The 23,573-nt window shown below is 38.9% G+C and overlaps 1 protein-coding gene across 2 annotated transcripts in view; it reads right to left on the minus strand.

Moving 5' to 3' along the window:
* Positions 1-3,648: 3,648 nt before the first annotated feature.
* The window catches only part of Rnf217 (ring finger protein 217), a 111,915-nt gene continuing 91,990 nt past the window's right edge, over positions 3,649-23,573 (minus strand). The window contains exons 4-6 of one of the 2 annotated variants that reach the window (XM_038338416.2): positions 12,872-13,073; positions 5,528-5,599; positions 3,649-4,489 (exon numbers count right to left, since the gene is read on the minus strand). In XM_038338416.2, coding sequence (XP_038194344.1) covers positions 4,416-4,489; positions 5,528-5,599; positions 12,872-13,073 — 348 coding nt within the window. In that variant the 3' untranslated portion in view covers positions 3,649-4,415. Of the gene's footprint in view, positions 4,490-5,527; positions 5,600-12,871; positions 13,074-16,749; positions 16,968-23,573 lie in introns of those variants that run through there. The other variant, XR_005286456.2, reaches the window with a different exon arrangement.

Raw genomic sequence — 23,573 nt, forward strand, 5'->3', positions numbered from 1 at the left:
ATTTTAAATTCAAGTGATATTATTATGTAGCATACTTATTTGCTATGAGTTTTACATCTAGCAACATTGTTGCAAAAAAACCTTCCAGGATGACCAAAATATTAGGAATAGTTCTATATATTTATGAATGCTTAACAAAATAAAATTAATAAAATTCTAAGCTTCTGATGTCTCACAAATTTAAAGAATTCAAACATATTTTCTGACATGATTTTATTCTTGCCACTGAAAAACACAAGTCACTTTTGTTTTATCACTTAATTATTTAAATGTTACACACTGGAAAGTTCATCAATTTTAAGGCTAACAATTATAGCAGACATAACATAAACAAGAGGTGAGACAGACTTCAACTGCTAACATGGAAGGACTCACATTAAGGCCTTGTGTGCAACTTGTTTATAAAACTAACATCTAAAGCGGCTCATGGCATGGATTTTCTCAGTTTTGTCCTTGTATGCCATCTTATGTTATTTAGGCCACTGACTTTTTTTTTTTAATAATCATAGCAACCGGAATCATAAAAATCTGATGTTAAAACAGTTCATGTGTTCGGTAGGGGAGATGTGGCAGATTCATTGAAATCTGAGAAGCCAGAAAGGAACACTAAGGCTCCACAGACCAGGGTGAGCTTTCCCCTCCCCCTACCTCCTTCTACTCTTCTCTGAGGGCAAAATTAGTAGAGGTGTGAACAAAAATGTGGTGAGAACTAACAGGGACAGGCAGTGACTGCAGCAGAGTAGAGTGTTCTGCGGGCATACTGGGCACCTATCTGGGCAGTGAAATCAAGATCCTCAAGCAGGATCTTGGGACGCAAGTGATGGTGCCGGAGTTAGGCATTTCCCAAGAGATGCCACTGAATCTTGATCCCACAGCAGAAGAAGACATCACATTGTAACATGTCTGCTGTTTAACTATTTTTGATTGTTTTCCTGTCTGTTTTTGTAGGTGACAGTAAGTGGCTAACCGCTGGACCATAAATGTGAGCAGAGGATGTTGCTTGTGTCATAGGTTTGACCCCTTTCCTTTCCCTCCCACCTTTCATAAATGACACACACAAACATATGAGTGTTTTAGAAAATGGAATACACTATCCATTTGGCTTGAGGACTAAGTTAAAAGTAAGCAATCCAAGAACCGATTCATCTTCCAAACTGCCAGCAACAGCTGATCACATCTGAGCTTCATTTGAAACATTAATTTTCCTCTTTTAAATTTTGGCAAGGTATCTGGCTAATCTATAAAAGAGAAAGTCTTTCAAAAGATGATCTGCTTTAAAATTAGGTACCCTCTACACTGTTTATTCAAATATGGTCTCAAATATACCATTTCTATGTCTCACTGCCTGACTATGCATTAAAAATCTTTATTAAAAATATTTTGTAAAAATAAAATTCAAAATCCGATGGAAACAGTCATTGTAGGTGACAAATATACGGATGCATAAAATGCTTAGTCTGTAATAAATGAAAACTATCTTGTTTTCCATTCAACAGAAGACAAGTCAATCAAAATGCAGCTCTACTGTAGATTAGAAAGTCATTTTCAAATGGATGTAAACACTCATGGCAAGGTATTTTTCTAATATTTAAAAACGTGAAAAAGAGTCACAGCAAAGGATATTATTCTTTTTGTAGAAAACTAACACACAAGAGTGGCATACATGCACATATACACACACACACATACACACACACGTATTTGTACACTTGAAGGAAGCATGTGGAAGGACAGGTACCAGACCACTGATAATAGGCACCCTTAGAAAAACATGGGGTAGGTAAGCAGAGAAACATGAACTTTACAATTCTATATGGTTTGATTTTCTTCAGTAACATACATAGTTTTACAATGGTGACATAAAAGGACAAGCCAAGGGTAAAAGACACAACACGTACACTTCACTTTGTAGAGGAGTTTTTAGAATTCACGAGGGTCACCACTGCTCTATATTCAAAGTTGGCACTGATATAGAAATACTTTTTTTATCTTTTAATCTTTTAAAGATTTCGAGACTTACTAAAATCGTCACAAATACTTTTAAGTTACTACCATGGAAAGGACACATATACTTGTGTGTGTATAGTCTTTAAAAAGAGAAAAATTCATACATTTCTTCTCTAAGTCTATGCACTTACAAATGAGATGCCCATGCAGTACAATGTACAATCACCTAACCTCTGATGAAGCAATCTTTCCTCATAACAAATACCACTTTGTAACTTACATATTGGAATTGTTTTCAAATCAGATAAAAATACCTGTAAAAGATAAATTATTTAAAGAATAGAATAAAAATCCCTGAGTAGGCCAAAGACAACATCTTAGACCCGAATGTCTCTGTTCACCCAGGTGGTTTTTATGAACATGACATGTTTACATATGACATACAGGTATACACACAGATCATACACAGACAGATTCCTCCTACTCACACATGGTCAAACTGATGCCCAAGTCCAGGAAAGATGAATTTCTAAAAATTAAGCGCTTTTAGGATAGAAACATGTATTTGGGCTAGAAGCTCTCATTCTTTTTGCACACCAAACGCAGAGAGTGAACAAGTGCCAGATGGACGGCTGAAGGCACAGAAGATGAAACCTGCAAAACCAAGTCACATTCCTTACCTCACACTGTAGTGTAGTGGCTATGTCAGAGCCACAAGCACTGTACACTCTTCTTGCCAGAGACTCACGACTTAGAGGGACGCTGTCCAGCTCCTCTCTATGGCTCAGAGGGAATACAAGCATGCTAGCTGATACGTGGAACATCCTTCATGGACATGAGTGTTTCAGTTAAACACAAGGTACAAAGTTCTTACACTCTAGCATCCAACACTATGAAATAGCTACGCAAAAGTGCGTGTTATTATATAGTCTACTTCAAGTCAAATGTCGTTCCATTTACGGTAAGTAGAATATGCATGGTGAAATTCTAACTCGGAGGATTTAAGTACCTGGAGATCCCAGGCTTTTTAATACCCCTTCTTCATTTTAATCAGTGTTCTAATGAAAGCAAGGAAATAGACCTCTTTAATCAAACTCCATTTTCTTATTCTCAAAGATTCCTCATCTTCCTGAAAATACTTTCTTCATTTGTTTCCTTCTCCAAAAGCAGTTTGTATTTTAGATGAAACTATGTACATAGAAAGCTGTTTTCAAGTTATCTCTCTGTAAGGAGATATCAACAATGTATGCATCTAAGTGGTAAACATGGGCAAAATTCTTCAAAACTAAGATTTATTTTAGTAAAAAAAAATTGTGGACAAATAAAAAGAGGAAAGAGGGAAGGAGTAAAGCAGCAAGTAATTTTTAAAAACTTAGACCTAAAGCAGAATTACCTAGAATTATAAGGAGGTAATTAAATAATGAGCAGAATTGGGGCTTAAAAATTTAAGCAGTTTTCTTTAAAGCAAAAAAAAAAAAATTTTTTTTTTTAATTAAGTTATCCCAGGAGGGCTTTATTGACAAGATAAGGTATGCCAAGTCCAAGGAATCCAAAAGAGATCAAGCGTCAGACACATGTGGACTTTCTAAAACCACCCCTTCCGTTTTGTCAGTTTATAAAGTTTGGTACATCTTGGAGTGATATCGCAGAAGTCTCTGTATGTGACCATAGGAAGAGCAAGAAACAGACAGGGCTACTATGGAAATAACCTGTTGTTGACACTGGCTTTAATTCAGTACACTACCAAGTTAGGCCCACAAAAGGAACCATCACAGCTGAATGGTTCTCTGAAGACAGACATGGAAATGGACAAGCACATGGTTATGGAGCCTGGTTTAATACGTGTTTATATACACACATTCACATCCTTACACATACGCACCAGTAACTCACGGTTCTTCTCATTAATTTAGTTTCATTAAGTCCCTTCTGGGTACCGAGATTTTTTTTTTTAAAGCAAATACAGTATCCAACGAACGAAAGAATGATACCACTTGGGTTACAGATGACAACAGGTGCACTTGGTGATTTATCTTCTGCAAAGTGGCTTTGTTGAGACAGACAGGACGTCAAGCTATGCAAACCAAGTCTCACAGACAGCCTGGAGGGAAGCACAGGGTTCAGACAGTCCAAATCACACTCTTGTGAGGTGCCCTCAAAACACATCTGAGGATACCCTGTTCTCAAAATATCTTCTTCCAAGAACCACAAAGGTCAGAGTTACTATACAAATGTCTATAATTAACGAAAGTGACCATATTTTAAAAAGCAGCAATTTGTTTAGGGAAAGGACAGGATACCATGTTGGGAGTGCACCGTAGCTAGAGGCACTGTGGCCTGCAGAGAACCACAGGAGACAGACGGCAGAAGTTCCTCTAGGTGTTCTCAAGGATCCGACTCACAGACGGTGGACCATCCTGCACAGCTCCCCCTGGTACCGGCTGATGTCATGTGAAATCCTCTGTGGATTACCAGTGCATACCTGTCCGTGATCGCTTTCTCTGTTTTTTACAAAGGCAATATATAGGAAAGACAAATAAACCTAGGGATTAAAAAGGATAAAGGTAATTAGGGAGGAAACGCTGAGGGGTGTATGTGTGTATGTGTGGGGAGGTATATGTGAAATTTCCCAATTTTACTCACGTGCAAACTATTTACAACAGATATTATTGAAATTTCACAAACATAAAAATACTGTGGGAAGTGTTTTTATAAGGCTTTGTTCTATCTCTGTAGTTCTCTGTCCCCTTTGTCACCCTCAGTCATGGCAGTTCCAATAAGAAACAGTATTTCCTAGCAAGCCATCCAGCTTTATGCTGATGTCTTTATTGTTACAGTCAGTCCTGTCATTTGTACTCTGTGACAGTCACATTTCATTGTTGGTCAGTGTAACATTTTATTCAAGAACATGTGTGTGGTTCCCGTTCTAACAATTTTGAGATCCTAATGAGATGTGATTCCCTCTGTTTGAGATAGTGACATCTCTGTATAAAGTCCCAATGACTGCGACGGCTTGAATGTGAGACACTTCATAATTCTATCTGTTCCACACATTCGTTACCTATAAAAAAAAATTTACCTGTGGAAAACCATTTAGTTCAGCAAAGGCATTCCACTTTATATATGGAATAATGATCAAAATAGCTTTTATCCAGAACATTTAAGTTGAAATTTCTAAAGCATTGCTTCCCAAAGTGTGGCCTTTGGGCTAACAGCATCAGCAGCATCTGAGAGCCTTTTGGAAACATAAATCCGGGGACCTAGTCACCACACCGTGTTAGAAACTGAGGGTAGGATCTAGCAATGTGTGTTTTCATCAGCTCTCCAGGCTAGTCTACGTCATGCTAAGTCAGAGAACTACTCCTTTAACATGCATGTTCATCTATTAAAGATTCTGATAAACACGTCCTGTTGGAAACATGTTCCTCCCACCTTAAACACCCCATGCTGCATGACCATTTAAAGCAAGGCACAGAGAAGAAACGAAGCTCACTCACGGACTCACACCATAATACACACGCTCTATTGCCTCCACTGCCGCGGGAGAAGTCTAATCTCAGATATGTTGCGTGTTTCTTACCGATTACAACTGCTATGGCCCCTAGTGCCAATCCCAAAACCAGGATGAGAGGCGCAATGAAGAGCTTTCCAGCTGGAAAACAAAACCAAAATAACTTAATGAGTCTCGAATCTGATTTCCCAAGCATTTACAGTAATTCTTTAAAGAAGTGCAATAACAATTAATGATAAATGTAACCCATCATTGAAGTTTAAGTTCACAGTGCTACAGAGCCCTGAGCATATGCCAAACATCTATAAGTCATTTAGTCTTTACAACCAAAAAGATTACAATCCTTTATACTGGCACAATTTTTCTTTGTACTTTTCCTTTAGATTTCTTCTACCTTCAATGTTCAAAATGTTGAAAGCTTAAGGAAGGAGTAGCATAGTCCAGCGCGCAGTGGACAACCTATTGAGCTCACAACGTTGGAGTAGCGGCTGCGACGGCCTCTGGCTCCCATGACCACCAGCTGCAGCGGCTACACCGCAGGCGACTGGACCCTAGCCCCACGCGCCGCCTCCTCCGCCTGCACTTCGTCCCTGGTTCCCGCTCCGTACGAGGGCGCGGGTGGGAAACCCTGGTCTCTATTTTGGCTGAAAAACTGGAGTCGGGCAGGCTCGGGTTCAAATGTCAGCTGTGTCACCTCCTGAATGCAAGGATGTCCCGTCCCGTCCCCCCCCCCCCCCCCAGCCTGTTGCTTTCGGAAAAAGGACAGGAAAACAGTGCACCTGGGGCTTTGTGGACACAGGCTGCGCCCTACCCTGTCCGCACCTATGGGTGCCTGTTCCCGGCGGGACACTGCCCTCCGTTCCTTTCAACAAATTGGCACCCAACGTGATGGACTAAGTCCACTTAAAAACCTGAGAGGGCTTTAAATAAAGGAGAGAGAGAGTTTAACACAGCTTTTTGCTGTTTGCTAGGATGTGCTATAGAGAGATTTCCTGTTTCAGCAATAGCGGCAGAGAAAAAGCTGAGTCATTTTAAAACGCGGCTTCCTGGTGCTGTGCCGCCACTGCAAACTCTGGCTATAAAGCATTTCAGTGGCTTTTATGGACTGGATGTTTGTGTGCCCGCTCGGGATCAGAAGGAGAGTGCTCTGAGACCGGGCCAATGGCTCCCTGCTCCCTGCCTGCACATGGGCAGAAGGCGGAATCAGGCTTAGGCGAGCAGGAGAACATGGCGGATTTCTGCCACCATACAGAGAGATGTTTTCAGACTGCGGGTGCTCTGCGCCAGATTTGGCTGTAACTTGGATGAAAAGAGTTTCTGTGCTGCACGCTCAGTCTCAGAATTAAAGTGCTGAATGCGGCTCCTACCTGGCGGCCCCAGAGCTACTAGAAAATGGTACATCCTCCATTTTGAAATTGGAGAGAGGTGGAGCCAACATCCAGAACAGCTCACCACTCTGCAGCCCAGAAGTGCAACTGATTCAGTCACAAGCAGCTCCACCATGTTGGACTGGGCAGGGCAAGCTCACAGTATCTGTTTTTGACCCAGGAATGTCACAGCTTAGAGTCTTAAGCGCTTAGCGATTTAAAGGCGCAAATCAAACATGTTTCTGGACAGTAAAAAAATTACAGATTCACAATAGGACAGATTCAGACATAAAAGACTTTTAAATGGGTCACAGTGTTGGATGAATGTATGTAGGCTTGAGAGAGAGAGAAGAAAAAAATATAGAAAATAAAGTTAATGCCTTAAAAAAGGGTAAAGTCTTTAAAGAGACATAATAAAGTAAGTGACAGAGTAAAAATAAGCCACGTAAAAATGGAAAATTCACAGAGAGTCTGGATTATGTATTTTATTGTGTTTTCTTTGAAATTTTTGACTGTAAAGGAGCTAAATACAGAGAGACATTTCATTATATGGGCTGCCAGGCTAGACCAGAATGGACATCTTAACTACCATGACTTCAGAATTTGGATCTAAGAACATGATGCTTTGGAAAAGAGGGTCTTCTTTTGTTTTCACAGAGGATGACACCCTGTGGATTGCTTCTATCCCAATATGGTTTGATAGACCACGCCCTCCTGACAAGTTGCTGTGAAAACCTTCAGAAAATTACTTCACTCAACTGCTGACTGAGATGACCCTGGCACACAGGTTATACCATGAAAGACCTAAATAACAGCGCCCCCATTCAGCAGGAAGCAGTTTGGAGAGAAATAACTGTGCCCATTTTCCCAAATATTGTTTATAAATGTTCTTTTACATTTAAAGGGGGATGTGATATAGAGATGAATAATTTGCAATGGTATGGATTTTAAGGTCAATTTGTTATATGTATATGTATTTCTGATCTTGATTAAGCTATTTTGATTGTGTAGTTCATTTTAAAAACTGTAATGTATAATTAGGAAATATAGGTTGTTAATGGATAATCATTGATAATAGTCAAGCTTGTAGTCATGTTAGATTTTCTAGATATATAGAGATATACTTTAGTTAAATAGGCATTCTTCATATCTTTCAATAGTCAAACTTGTAGTCATGTCAGTTAGATTTTCTAGATGTGCATAGATATATTCAGATAGGCATTCTTCATATCTTTCAAAGACTGCAGAATATGGCATTTAATGTTTTAATAACTTAGGGTTTTTCATGACAATGAGACACGTCTGCTCCTGGCAGCACCAATCTACTTTGAGAGGAAGATGGGCATCGAAGAGGCTACTTATGGAGTTTGTTAGCCATTTGGGCAAGAAATTGCTCTTGCCTGGACTGTTGCATAAACTGGACACAAGGAACCCACAGAAAGAGGACTGCTGAACTTGCCTAAAGGTGAGATGGCCTTTTGGGGTTCCTGATTCATTAAAGAGTCTGCGAGACGTTCTGCAGGACACAGCAGAAAGTGACTGAACTGTCTTTGGAATTTCCTGCTTCATGGAAATGTCTGCTGGATACTTATGGGCCTGTAGGCTGAAGATGGATGCCCCAACGGTACAGAAGAACTTTGGGTGACTGTCCAGGCAGCGAGTTGTCTCTGTCATTTCTAGAATTTGAAAGTTGCATATGACTTGTTTACTTAGGTAATATTATATCCTTCTGGAGTCTTTGATGGAGTTGAAGAATAAATAGATAGCTATAGCTTTCCTTAGTTATGATAAAAGATAAAATAGATCTAAATATTGTAACTGTAATACTTGCTTGATAACTGTTTTGTTATATGTAATTTTGCTATGTTAAAGTTGAAGCCTTTCTTTTTTGTTTAAACAGAAAAAGGGGAAATGATGGAGGAGAGTTATCTGTCTATGTTACTTTCATTGGTTAATTAATAAAGAAAACTGCCTTGGCCCTTTAAGAGAACAGAAAATTAGGTAGGTGGAGTAGACAGAACAGAATGCTGGGTAGCAGGAGGGGGGAGACGCTTCAGGCAGTCGCCATAGTGAGTCTCCATGCTTCTCCTCTCCAAGATGGACGCAGGCTAAGATCTCTCCTGGTAAGCCACACCTCGTGGTGCTACACAGATTACTAAATATGGGTTAAAGGAAGATGTGAGAATTAGACAATAAGAGGCTGAAACTATGGGCCAGGCAGTGTTTTAAAAGAATACAGTTTCCGTGTAATTATTTTGGGTAAAGCTAGCTGGGTGGCGGGACACAGCCCTCCATTCCTTCAACAGTTGGAGAGCTGGTAGGGACCACAGACGGTGTCTGCCCAGGCCCATGTCTAAGAAAGATGCTTTGTTTACTTGTTGAGTAAAAGGGGAAATCCTAAGTCCATCTGATAGAGTGACCTCCAAATGGGATACCTCCAGACAAGTGCTAGAGAAAACGACCATTGAATAAATGCTGTGTTAGAAGTCTCTCAAGTGAATCATTGTAGCGAATTCTGAAAGGAAGCACTTGTAAGGAGGCTGGTGCTGGGAGGGAGGCCACACTTGGCAGCACCAGCCGACTGCTCTTTGGAATGAATAACTGATCTGTGATAATCACCACTATTGTCACATGTCACTGCAGTCCAGAAGGCACCAGTGGAATCCTTTTGACTTTGAAAGGCACTGAGATGGACAAAACCAGCACGGTTGCTTATGTCTTGTCACCAGGCTGCAACCTTTGAACATGTGATACAATTCTACAGACTAACCGCCACAATGAGTGTGAGAGGAATCGGAAGACTGCAGTAGAACTGCATAGCCACTGGAGACTCACACAGCGACGCCTTCTACAAGTCATGTGTAGTGAGCAATCAGTACATGAAAAAAGATCAACTGTCACTTGTCGGGAGTTTGGCAAGAAAAAAATTAACTTTTTAATTCATTGAAAATAGTTTTTGGAATTAGATGACTAGATATGGAAAAACACAATTTTAAATATCAAATTTAACAATATGTTTTACTGAATACCATTTACGATCTAGTAAATTTTTTTTCTTTTTTTCCCTATAAAATATTTATATTTGACAATATTAACAAATTGAATATTTGCTATGTGCCAACCAAAACTTCAGGCATAGAATTACATAATAAAGAATTTCTGATATATTAAACTACATGAGAATGATTAAGTTTTACCCCCTGAAGTGAAAATTCTAAGAAATTGCTCTTTACATTTAATATAGATCTAGTAAATTTATATATAAATCTTGTGTCAGTTTAACACAATGCCCAGTCTGGAGCTCTTCTTTTACTCTGTACCAGGGACAAAGCTAGTTAAACAGTACTAAATGTCACTGGCCAACTGCCTGTCCTCCTGCAGGGCTGTGTCAAAGACTGTAGAATTCAGTATCCAGGTTACTTTAAGAGACTGCTTTTCTTTCCCAAACCCCTACACGTGGCTCAGTCTTTTTATTTGTAATTCCTCTTAAAGTAACCACCAAGACATTTTCATCTTAGCAGCAGAGCCGACTGTCAAGTAAGAGCAGTGCCTTTTCCCACCCAAACATGGAAGAATCCAAGCAGGCGTGCTACACCTGCCCTTTAGGAGGAATAACCTGACAGTGTAGGACACACTTAAGTTTATGTCTTAGCTTGCCTTGACTGGAGTAAGCATGCTTTCTCTTACTCCAGGGCCAATGACAATTGTCTTAAAAACATGATTTTCAGTTGTAAAATATATTCTTTCACATCCATAACTATATTTTGTTTAAATATTAAATTAAATATTAAAGTGTTATCAATCTGTTAACACAGTAACCACTGATTGTCTATCTAGATTTACTGGTTTGTTTATTCTTTTGAAATAGGGTCTTTAAGTAGCTTTTATTGTACTTGAACTTTCAATCTCAATGCCTTAACCTCCTAAGATCAGGCTTCACTACGTAGTTTAAAATGTCCACATTACTATCCTATTAACTTCCTTTCCTTCCTCTTTCACTCCTTACCACCTCCCCTCCCGTTTTTCTGTGTAGTTCTGGCTATCCTAGACCTCACTCTGTAGACCAGGATGATCTCAAACTCAGACATCCACCTGCCTCTGCCTCTCGAGTGCTGGGATTAAAGGTGTGTGCCACCATTGCCCAGAAGTCTACCCATTCTTTTCAAACAAGGTCTGGTTATATAGATCAGGTTGGTCTTGAACTCATGGTCCTCCTGCTTCAGCTTCCAGAATGCTAGATTTTTCTGTGTGCATTATCATTCCATGAGAGTTTTATAGTTTTTTTAATAACTGTTGTAAATTTTCAATGTATTTTGTAGGCTATAAAAGTTCAGCTCTGAATATTAATGACAATTGTATACTAATCAATAATTCAAAGTAACTCATTTTATAATTTCATTTTTCTGACAGTGAATTTTTAAAAAAATTTATTTATTTATTTATGTATATAATGTTCTGTCTGCATGTATGCCTGCCTGCCAGAAAAGGGCACCAGATCTCATAGATGGTGGTGAGCCACCATGTGGTTGCTGGGAATTGAACTCAGGACCTCTGGAAGAGCAGCCAGTGCTCTTAACCTCTGAGCCATCTCTCCAGCCCCAGATAGTGAATATTTTTAATGTGAACTCTTTACTCCTGTTTTCAGTTTCTTTCTGTATGCTTAAAAAAGAATTGAGACAGTCTTGCTACATAGTTCAACTCACACTGGCCTCTAATTCTCTATGTAGTCCAATCAGGCCTTGAACTCTTGGTCATCCTGCCTCCATCTCCACTGTGCTGGGATTACAGGTGTGCATCACCATGCCTGCTACTGTTTCTTTCCTTTAAAAAAATAGGAGGCTTTGGAACTGGAATTACAGACAGTTCTAGTTCAACCCAGGTCTGTGGCTGCTGTAAGCTGAGCCCAGAGCCTCTGAAGGAGCTGTTAACTGCTGAGTCATCTATCTATCTATCTCTTTCTTTTATCTAAACTGAGTATTTTTCAAAAGAACTTTTGGAGACAACTTCATTGTTCTTGCTCATACTAATTGTTTGCTTTGAGAAGATAAGTTAAAGAATTATTTTTAAAAATGATATAATTTAAAACTTCAAATTTTGGAAGCCCACAGGATGGCTCAGGTGGTAAAGGTGCTTACTGCCACCATAACACCCTGCATTTGATCCCTGCAACCCTCATGGTAGAAAGAGAAATCTAATTTCCACACGTGGGCTCTAAAGCCCATATGCATGCCTTGGCAAATACACATGAATGGCAGTGAATACATATACAGAGTAAACAAATACATGCAATTAAAAATTTTGAAAAGTACTCAATGTACCACTCCTTTTTCGGAAGAGGAAGAAACCTCATAGTGGACACATGGCTCAGGGGTCGGGAGCTAATGCAAGAGGGCAGACGAGGACAGAATTGTATAAACCAAGGCAGGGCATGGGGCCAGGGTGATTTGATACGAATGACATTTCTATTTGCTTTGTGCATGTGTGTGAGCACAGGGCTGTGTGTTTGGTGAAGAGAGGGTTAAAGACTATTCACAAAGCAGTTACACCTGGGTACCTAGACTTGGGCTTATGGGAGCCTTCATACTCATGCCATTCTATGATTACTTGTTGATTACTAACAACAAAGATACATGACAATATCATTTCTATAGGTATTATACAATGCTATTATTGGCTCTGGGATGTGTGTATATTTTTTTCATCATTGTTTTGTGCTGTATGATGCTTATTTAATGAATCAATTGAGCACCCATGTGTTTAAAACACCTGTAAATGTCCATATAAAAATAAATATGTCATTTTCCTTGTCACCAATTGGCTCTCATTCAGTGTTTCAGAAGTGCTGGTCACGAAAGAGTGTCATATTAACAAACTTAACTTTTCAATTTTGATCACAAAAGGAGTGATTCTCTTCCTAGCTTTTGGTCCTACTAAAATCCTTGGCACACAGCAAGCACTGAGAATTCTCAAGGCTGGGACACTTCTACCCCAGCTTCTTATGTCCTAAGAAAGATACCCAAGAGCAAGCGTGTGTGATACTACTCACCACAGACTGACCCTCGAACTAATCTTCTTAAATGAGGTCTCTCTGGGAGGTAGCGATATTTGCATCCAAATATACTGAGGTTTGATGTGTGGTCTCCAAAAAACCGGAGCTGGCGGTATCTCTCTCCACATCGATAACAGAAATTAGTGTTACACTGTGAACAAGTCATATGGTCACATCCTTCCGTTCTCTGGATATGGATCTGGATAAAGGGATAAAGAGAAGAAAATGGAATTAATGTCTTTAAAAAGTAAAATGTCAAATATTACAAAACCATTTGGACCAAATGAAAAGTCTTCTGTGGCATTCCTGAAGTCTTCAATTTGTTTATAATCATATTTATATTTACAATATTCCTGATATTATTTTTACCATTATAAGCTTGTAATGTTGCTTTGGGACTTGCTGGTGACTATTTTAACATACGTAGGAACTTTATAGTTAAACACATGTGTCAAATCTGCCAGGATTGTTGTCTGACTCATTAGGTAAGTCATGACCACAGCCTACAGCTTTCAGTATTTCACTTGCTACTCCTTTTCCTTAGGTACACAGAGTTCGTACGCAGTCAAGGACACATTATGTTCCAGGATCGCTAGCTACTAAATCACCACAGTTGTTGATTCCTGCTACTGGTCACCTGACCCTATTAGAGCTAGCCGGTTATCTCTTTACATAGGCTGCTCCGATAGCAGTGGACACAGGCTTTGTGCGCTCTATCAGTTATCTAAGGGACTTTAGCAAACTGTAAAAAAAACTGGGACAAAAGGCCTAAGAGAGGGCTATGCTAGTAACTGGTCTAGTGAACCCTCTTTTTGGGCCTTTTTGCCAGTACTTATGGGATCATAGCCATGCAGCCTGAAGGTGGCACTAAGAAATAACTCACACCAAGGGTGGGAATACAGTACATAGCCTCAGATTTAGCACATAGGGCCTCATAAACTGAGTATTGTGGACTATGCCTGTAAAGCCAGCCATAAGAGGACAGGGAGGCAGGAGAATCAGAAGTTCAAGGCCATTCTCCATCACATGAAGAGATTTCAAGGATAACTTGAACTACGTGAGACCTTGTCTCAAAAACAAAACAAATTAAAAAAACAAAACAATAACATGGGCCAAAGCACTCCTGAACCATCTCTGTCTTTCAAGTTGTCCAGACACTAGGAGAAAGCATGTTTGAAATCAACTGCTAAACACTCAGCATCTACTGGCAACTTTTGGCCTCTGTGCTACACAGAAATGGAGGTTAACAGTTCATACTTTTCCAGAGAACAGATGGCAGGGGTGACTCACAAAAGGAGAGGACTTGATTTCTTTACAACTGCTGTGCTCAAAGCAATGTACAAGGACTGCTTCTCCTAAGTCTTCTATCTGTGCTGTGGGGCCATCACTCTCACTCATGACCTGACCTCTGAAAGGTATTTCGACTATAGAATGTTGGGGACGTGGAACCTCACTGGAAGAGGTAGGTCACTAGGGGAAGGCCTTTGATGGTTACACTTCAAACATTGGTTCCCGTCCACTCTCTGCTTCCTGGCATGAATAGCACTGGTGTGAATAGTCTTGGCCTCCTGCTTCAGCTGCTTTGGATAAAGCCACTCTGCCATGCCACCCAACTATGACAAACTAAACTCCACAAGCATGAACAGAAACAAATTATGAAAATTTCTATCAGCTATTTTGATCCCAATGACGTAAAAAGTGACGAATGCAATCATATAAACACATTTTATTATTTTGTAACTCTAGAAATAAACTAGCACATTGCAGCCTCATGTCAGCAGGAGGCATTCATAACGGACATTGCTAATAAGCAACTTGGAATTCTGAACTCCTCACATTCAAGATAATACTAAACCAACATGCTAAGTAAAGTCCTGTAAAATATATATATTTACACGGTATAGTTTGATAACAATGTTATTTTTATTTTAAAAACCTAACTTTAAGACAGAGGTTAGTATTATATTTACATAAATATATATATTGCTATAGCTCTCCTAAAAACAAACTAACCACTTGGATGGCTATAAGTTATCATGAAAACCCCTTTGTATGTTGTAAATACCACTGGTTAATAAAGAATCTGCCTTGGGCCTATAGAAGGGCAAAATACAGTGAGGCAGACACCATGTAGCTGCCATATGAGAAAGATGCCTGTGCCACTGGTACCGGTAAGTTATGAGCCTAGTGGTAAAACATAAAATAATAGAAACAGGTTAATTTAAGATATAAGAGCTAGCTAGCAATATGCTTAAGTGATTGGCCAAGCAGTGTTTTAATTAATACAGTTTCTGTGTGGTTATTTTGGGTCTAGGAGGCTAGGAAATAAACAAGAAGCCTCTGCCAACAGTGGCTACCTGGGCAATCACCCAAATTCTCATTTACAATGTTGGAGCAACAAACTTTGGCTAAGGCCTAGAGTAAATGACAAACCATTTTCAGAGGAAGGAAAATTTTCAGAACTGTCTTACCCTATCTTGGCAAGGTTTGACAGTCTTTTGTCAGTGGTCAAGGCATGGGCAGTTCTTTGCCCAAAGGTCTGTTTTGCCAAGAAGAAAGCATGCTACAAATAGAGTGTCTTCAGTACACAACATTTTCTCAGGAATAGATGGGTACTGCTAGGAGCAACTGTGTCTCATGTCAACAGAAACCTAAGTTATTTAAATGCCATGTTTTAAAGTTCTTTGAAGTGGTTGAAGATTACCTATCTATACAAAATACAATCTCTATGTATCCAAAGAACTTGATTAGTCTAACTACAGGCATGACAAACCATGTATGACTATTGACCTATAGTTCTTACTACCTTACTACCTATATAGCTTAAAGAGGAAGGCCTCATATTAGAATATTAAACAATCTTTAAACAACTGTGCAGCAAATGAGGACAATAACCTCAAAATGTAAACAATGTATATTGATCAGAGGTATAAATGTATAGGGCAATATGATAAATATATCCTAAAATTGTATCAATATATAAAATTTCTTAAGCAGAGGTAAAAGCATGCATGCATACAATATGACAAAATAACTTTGCCTGGATGTACAAATATTGTAAACAGAAATAGGAGCATATTTAATATAATAAATATAATTTGAATTTGTATCAATATACAAGAATCTGTATCAATGTAAATTGTCTATAAATAGCTCACAAGTATTCACTATTATTATTAGTATGAGTATGCACATACTAATTTACTTTTATCCCATCCAATTCCCCTTCTTTTTTTTAAAGATCCCTGAGCCTACATAATTTGCACCTCAACTCCCAACCCTATGTCAGTTATAATCAGCCCCTAATTGATGTCCCTAACCCTGAGGGTAAACTTTGTTGGGAGAGGGGATGTCATCTTCTAAAACTGCTTCCAGCTGTCATGGGGGCGATGTTCTTACTATGGGATCCTGCAAAACTAAATGATGGTTAAGTTTCAAGATTACTGTCTGATATAATTGCAAATAGTTTCTAAATATTTGGAAGGGTTTTTGTGAAGTTCTTATTTGAAGTTCTGGCCAGAACGTTGTCAGAAGGTACACCATTTCAGCTAACCAGTTTTGAGCAGTTGGTAGCCAAAAACAATCTTAAAGTAGCACTATCAGCATCATGATGTCATATCAACCAGGTGGAATCATTGTTGTGGGGCCCCATCTTCTTCCTAGAAACTTCAGAGATTATTGCAGGAAAATTTATTGTTCATTATGGAAAACTTAAACATTATTCATATAGACATATATTCAATAAAAGGTATAATAGAGACAAACACAGGTATGGAAAAAGTAAAGTTTTTCCTAAATTCTTTCTTCTTTCTGTCCCATACCAGATGGCTCCTGACATGAGACAGAAACTCTGAAGTTCTCCTTAAATAACATACTTGGATTTAGAGAAGGATAGCCATTGTCCAACTTCAAAGCCAGCTTTGATTTTTACGTAGTGATATATTCATGTTCAGGTAATAAAATTTTACCCTGCAGATGACCTGTCCTCATAAGTTATATTTCTCTTTGTTTGGTGATCCTTTCTGGATACTTATCTCTTCTTCTTTAGGCATTTAATTTCCAGGGTCTCTTGATTTTTGAAGATGAGTAATTCCTGCAAAGACAAGAACAGATCCCTGTCCCAACCCTTATGAGATTTCCTCACCACCTATATGATTGTAACATCTGTGGATGAACTATCAATTCTCTTTATTAATAGCTTTCTCTTTTTCAAATAAAATCTTTATTAATGATGGTATTCATACCTTTTCATCTCCTGGGGAAACAAGAGCAAAACCCCTTCACCAACATAGCACATCTCCTAGTTTCCACTGTGAAGCGGTTTCAATATGCAAAACAACTCTTTTGCATATTGCAAATCAGTAACTACATTGAAAGGTTCTTTAAAATCCCTTACTAACATAAGAATAGCATATGTTGGGGTTTGTTCCACCTTACTTAATCCTTTGATTTGTAACCTGCCTTTTCTGATTTATTTACATCAGAATAGTATGTACGGGCTTTAGCTATTAGTGTGTCACGTACAATGCAGGGAAGGATCCAAGTAGAACTTGATGGTTTGTCAGAGGTGATTACAGGGTAGGAAGCTAAAACCCTGGGTAAGTCAACTCTGACATGTACTGGTGATGTTAAATCCAGTCCCTGTACCTTCTCTCAGCTCAATCGTTTCAAATCTTTTTTACTACTGTCTTTTATAAAGCTTGAATTTCTTGATCTGCATATAATCCTAGTGCTTTCATTGAGTCATTTAGCCTCTGGTCCTTAATTCTGTACATATGATTTCAAGGTATGAAGTTTTTCCATTAAGAATAACTTCTCATTCCTGGATATGGAGATTGCCTTCCTGGAGAGATCTGCTAAAGTATCATAACTTTTTAGCAATTCTGATTGTCAAATTCAACACTATGAATCCTTTCAGATGATTTCTCAGTACCCTTTGAGATGGATTGAATTGTCTGTCTAATTAATGTTATCCTTTTCAATGATATTAATTTTTTTAGCTAACTTTTGGTCTTTGATGGTATTAATTCTGTCAGCTATGTGTTCATTATTAGTTTATAAAGACTGTATCACTTTTAAAAGTGCCTGAGTCTTGATTCTGTTATCAAACCATTACATTAAGGATATAATATTAAAAACAAAGCTAAGTCCCAATAGCCAATAAATGGATGTATCAGGAAAACCATATAAGCCTTGCAGAATACCATCCATAGTATAAGCAAAAAGGTTATTAAATTACTGGATGGTAATATTGACTGCAATCATATCTTTTAAATTTATTGATTTATTATTAATCAGATAAAGTTACTTCCGTTATGAGATTTCAGTAAAAATTGTAGGTGTAAAAATTTTCACTGGCCAGCAGGTGTCATGGTTGCAACCACGTGGCAAAAGATGGAACTGGTGGTGGTGTGAACAGTTCCACTTGGCTCCACTTTGGCGCCTGCTTAAATACTGACAAATATGCTTTGCTTGACAAATTAAGAGCAATTAAATCAATTCCATACACAGAGAGAGTTTTTTGGTGGCCAGAATATCAAGGAACCCAGAGCTTGCAAGCAGGGAACACAAACAGAAAGCTTCCTAAGGCATGGTGTAGCAGAGAAAGCTGGGTGGGCGTGGGGTGGGAAGAAGTTGGGGAGCGTGCATGAGACTGGGAAATTGCCAATTTACGGCATGGTTATTTGGCTGTGGCGGGGTTTTGGCAAAAATACTGCTTAATAGGTGAAATCAAGCCAGACAGGAGAGGATGGGAAACTTTCTGGGCTGTGGACCTTTTGAGCCTAAACAGGTAGGTGTGGAGTTGGGATTCACGTGAGCAACAGATGAAGATAGACACTATAAAATAATCCCACACTAGCTCAGAATTGAAAATAATGAAGAGTTCTTTATTCGGGGTAGTCTCACAGATCACAGTCTTCTGCACGAACAGAGAACATGAACCAAATCCAGCAGCCAAGAGAGAGCACACAAGCTTTATGGCTACATTTATGGTATAAGAGACCACACCCAAGTGGGCTGGTATCTTAAAGGCTATTGGCTGAAGGAATTTCCACAGCAGCTAAGTAGTAGTATACCCCTGTAATTGAGCACTTGGGAACCTGAGGCCCAAAGACAGCCTGGGTCACATAGTAAGATCCCACTTTAAAAAGCAATGTAAAATAAAAGACAGAATAAACAAATAAAATGCATCTGTAGTTGCCATCAGGGAGTCAACAGACAATATCATGGATGGAGTTAAGAGCTTTTTGTTGACAGGCAATTAGCAGTACTGTCAAGCATGTTCTTAAATCTAAATAAAATGTTGATTTTATGATTATTTGGTATCTTCTATAAAAACGTTAGCTTTTTAAGGTGATGTGGGATTTCCCTCTGTATGCTGTGAATACCATTGGTTAACTGAATGCTGGGAGAAAGGAAGCTGAGTCAGAGAGAAGCCATGGAGCTGCCACCAAAGACAGATACGCTAGTATGTGGAGCCTTGCTAGTAGGCCATGAACCTCATGGTAAAATATAAAATAATGGAAATGAGTTAAATTAAGATGTAAAAGCAATGCCCATCAAAATCCCAGCAAAATTCATCAAAGACCTCAAAACTGGTACTCAACTTCATATGAAAAAGCAAAAAACCCAGGATAGCCAAAACAATCCTGTACAATAAAAGAACTTCTGGAGGAATCACAATCCCTGACTTCAAACTCTACTACAGAGCTACAATACTGAAAATAGCCTGGTAATGGCATAAGAACAGACAGGAGGACCAATGGAACTGAATAGAAGACCCAGATAATAATCCACACATCTTTGAACACCTGATTTCTAACAAAGAAGCAAAAAATATTAAATGGAAAAAAGAAAGCATATTTAACAAGTGGTGCTGGCAAAATTGGATATCAATATATAGAAGAATGAAAATAGACCCATATCTATCACCATGCACAAAACTCAAGTCCAAATGAATCAAAGACCTCAATATAAAGCCAGCCACACTGAACCTCATAGAAGAGAAAGTGGGAAGTACACTTGAACGCATTGGCACAGGAGACTACTTCCTAAATATAACCAACAAACACTGAGTAGCACAAACACTAAGAGAAACAATAAATGGGACCCCCTGAAACTGAAAAGCTCTGTAAAGCAAAGGACACAGTCAACAAGACAAAAACAACAGCCTACAGAATGGAAAACGATCTTCACTAACCCCACATCAAACAGAGGTCTGATCTCCAAAATATACAAAGAACTCAAGAAATTGGATACCAAAAGATCACATAATCCAATAAAAAAAATAGAGTACAGACCTAAAAAGAGAACTCTCAACAGAGTAATCTAAAATGGCTGAAAGACACTTAAGGAAATGTTCAACATCCTTAGTCATCAGAGAAATTCAGGTCAAAGCAACTCTGAGATTTCATCTTATACCTGTAAGAATGGCCAAGATCAAAAACACTGATGACTTATGTTGGAGAGGTTGTGGGGAAAAGGGAACACTTCTGCATTGTTTGTGGGAATGCTAGCTGGTACAACCCCTTTGGATGTCAGTGTGGCGATTTCTCAGAAAATTAGGAAACAACCTTCCTCAAGAACCAGTAATAACACTTTTGGGTATATATCCAAAGGGTGTTCAATTGTGCCACAAGAACATGTGCTCAGTTCATAGCAGCTTTGTTTGTCATAGCCAGAACTTGGAAACAACCTAAATGCCCATTGACTGAAAAATGGGTAAGGAAAATGTGGTACATTTACACAATGGAGTACTACACAGCAGAAAAAAATTAATGACATCTTGAATTTTGCAGGAAAATGGATGGAGCTAGAAAACATTATTTTGAGTAAGGTAACCCAGAAACAGAATGACAATTATCACATGTACTCACTCATAGGTGGTTTTTAAACATAAAACAAAGAAAGCCAGCCTACAAATCACAACCCTCCCCCAAAGAAGTTAGAGCTAATAGGCCAAGAAGTGATTTAATTAATATAGTTTCTGTGTGATTATTTCGCTCCTAGGCAGCAAGGAACACATAAGCGACCTCCTTACTACACTTTGATAATTTCAATTGTTTCCTATGGATTTGTTTTTAGTTTTTGTTACAGAAAGTTTTATGTACACTTCTGTACTACAGTTAGTTAATGAAGAAAAGGAAGTCTTTGAAGCAGGCATAAAATAGTATCCAATTTCCAATCCACATGTAGAACTTTGCTACAAATTTGCTCCATACTTCTTTCTTCCTCCTTTACCACAACTCCCCTGGGCCCAGGTCCCCATGTCCTCAGAAGGCTCGGAGTTCAGTTTAGTCTCCTTCATATTCATTGTCAACCCTTATCCTCTGCTCTGAACACCCTGAGCATCTATCGATTTCCCATGGTAGTCTAGATGATTCTCATTTTTTATTTTTTGTTTCTAATACTCTGAATTCCTTGTTCATCTGATTGACATTTCAGTTCTTTCTCGCTAACCATGACCCATGTTCCAGAAACATCCAGTTGTCTTTTACTTATTCTTTTGTCCAATAGTCAATAACTTGTTTGCTGATAAAGATCTTAGGTGGCTCCTGCTAGAAAGGAGTATATAATGTAAAGTACAGACAGATGTCAATCAATTGTACAAAAGTATATCTCCTAAACTGTAAACAATTCTATGAAGCAGATGAAGCATGGATGGGAAGAACACTTAATGGAGGAACTTGATCTGGTGGACAGGCTAGGAAGAGGTGTGTGTGTGTGTGTGTGTGTGTGTGTGTGTGTGTGAAGTGACATTTAATTTAAGAAATGGAAGGCAAGCAGCAGTTTACTAGCTAAGTGGAGTTCCAGGGATGTGCAGAGCTCACACACTGGATCTCTGATGGCCTCAGTACAGCACTGCTATTCTGTATCTGGGAACGCGAATTATCTGCACCTCTCTGCTTAAGCATGAGGTAATAAACTCTGCATTGGTTTAGATCATGTACTTATTTCTATTCATCTATTTATTGTGTTTGTATTGTCTGCAGGGCATACATTTCTGTGAATGAGCCCACAGGGCAGATCTGTGTCCTCTTCTATTGTCTACCAGTTCCTTTGAGTCAAGGTCTCCATCTAAACCCACAGCTTTCATTTCATAGCTGGAAGCCAGCTAGCTTCAGCAATCTCTAAGTCGAGAGCTGGAGTGACAGAAGTATGTGGTGTTGTTACAAGGTTGTTGAGATGTGAACTCTGGTCCTTGGGATTGCAAGCAGATGTTGAGCCGCCTCTATAGCTTTCTGTATAACTTTTCATTATTTTTATTAGAGGGCTTGTACATTTCTTCAAACATGTTTTCAACAGGACTTGAAAAAGACAAATGGGTGTTATCCATGATCACTCAATTGTCAAGCCCAATGAACTTGTTTTAAAATGGCTTTCTTCTTGTATCACCTGGCACCATTCCATCACCTGATCACTACCTCCTTCCTGGCTTTTGATGTGCTCTTCTTTCTTTCAATGACCTCTATTTTCCACTCTCCTCTGATCTGTCTTAGTTTGCTACTTCTTCAACTAGACCTAACTCCATTCGTACTTCCAATACTTCGTACATTTTCTTTGGGTGACTTCCTCCACATATAAATCATTGGTTTTAGTTTTCTTCCACTACATATGGCTTCTTTAGCTTATCTGTGGGCCTGGCCTTTAGCCTTTAGATCCACAACTATTCATCAGTAATACACATAAGCTAGTCATTTTCAAGCCAAATAAGCAGAACTCAAGTCACCTTCGTTCTCGAGTGCTTTATTCTAGCAATAATAAGATAAAACTGTATCTTGTCTCCAATACACAACTCAGTTTATAGCGTCCTCATCCTGCTAGGCACACAGCTAAACATCTACTGGGCATCTTGGTTAGCCTCTTCCAAACTTCCTGCATGGAACAAATCATCAAGGTCATAGAGATATAGCTCCTGCTAATCTGTCTGATCTTGTGTTCTCAGCCTTGACAACTATCCTAAGCTTATACCATCATCTCTTTATAACTATTTACACCTCCTTTCAAAATGCCAACAGCAATCTAAAATATAAACTTGATACCACTTAACTCTTGCTCAAATCCATTTAATGGCTCCTAGACGAAACAATAAGATCAAGTTCCTTAATGTGGTAGGCAAAGTCTGGGTACTTGTTCACTTCTACAGCACCATCTTGCCACCACTTTCAGAGCTTTACACTAAAGGAACCACCAAGCCTTTGTGGCTCCCACATGGAACATCTTCTGTCCCTGCACTGAGGTCTCACTCTCTCTTGGAAACCCTTCATGCAGTAAAAGTTCTCAGCTACTTTGCTTAGTTTCCCCAGGAGGTGTTTTCTCACCACAAACTCGGCTACAACATTCTGTAAAATCCTATTAAAGTACAAGTCACCCCCTCTCTCTTTTCCTCTTCCCCCATTTCTTCTAACTTAGCTTTCCTTCTCTTCTCTTTTTTTCCCTTGGTGCTAGAGATGGAGCCTGGGGCTCACACATGTTGAGTACATGCTATCTCACTTAACTACATGTTCCATTTTATTTTAAATTCTGAGTTGAAGTTGCCACAGAAACAGAAAGGAAGGCTTAAAACCGAGCTATCTGAGAGCTCTAGATCCTTTAGAAAAAATAGCTGCATCAATATTCAAATAATGGTTGGGCCTCTAGCATTGTACTCACACAGCTCTGCCTAAATGGATCACGAGACTCCACCCTTTCCAGAAGT

The sequence above is a fragment of the Arvicola amphibius genome, chromosome 8 (assembly GCF_903992535.2).
Source record: "Arvicola amphibius chromosome 8, mArvAmp1.2, whole genome shotgun sequence".
Lineage (NCBI taxonomy): Eukaryota > Metazoa > Chordata > Mammalia > Rodentia > Cricetidae > Arvicola > Arvicola amphibius.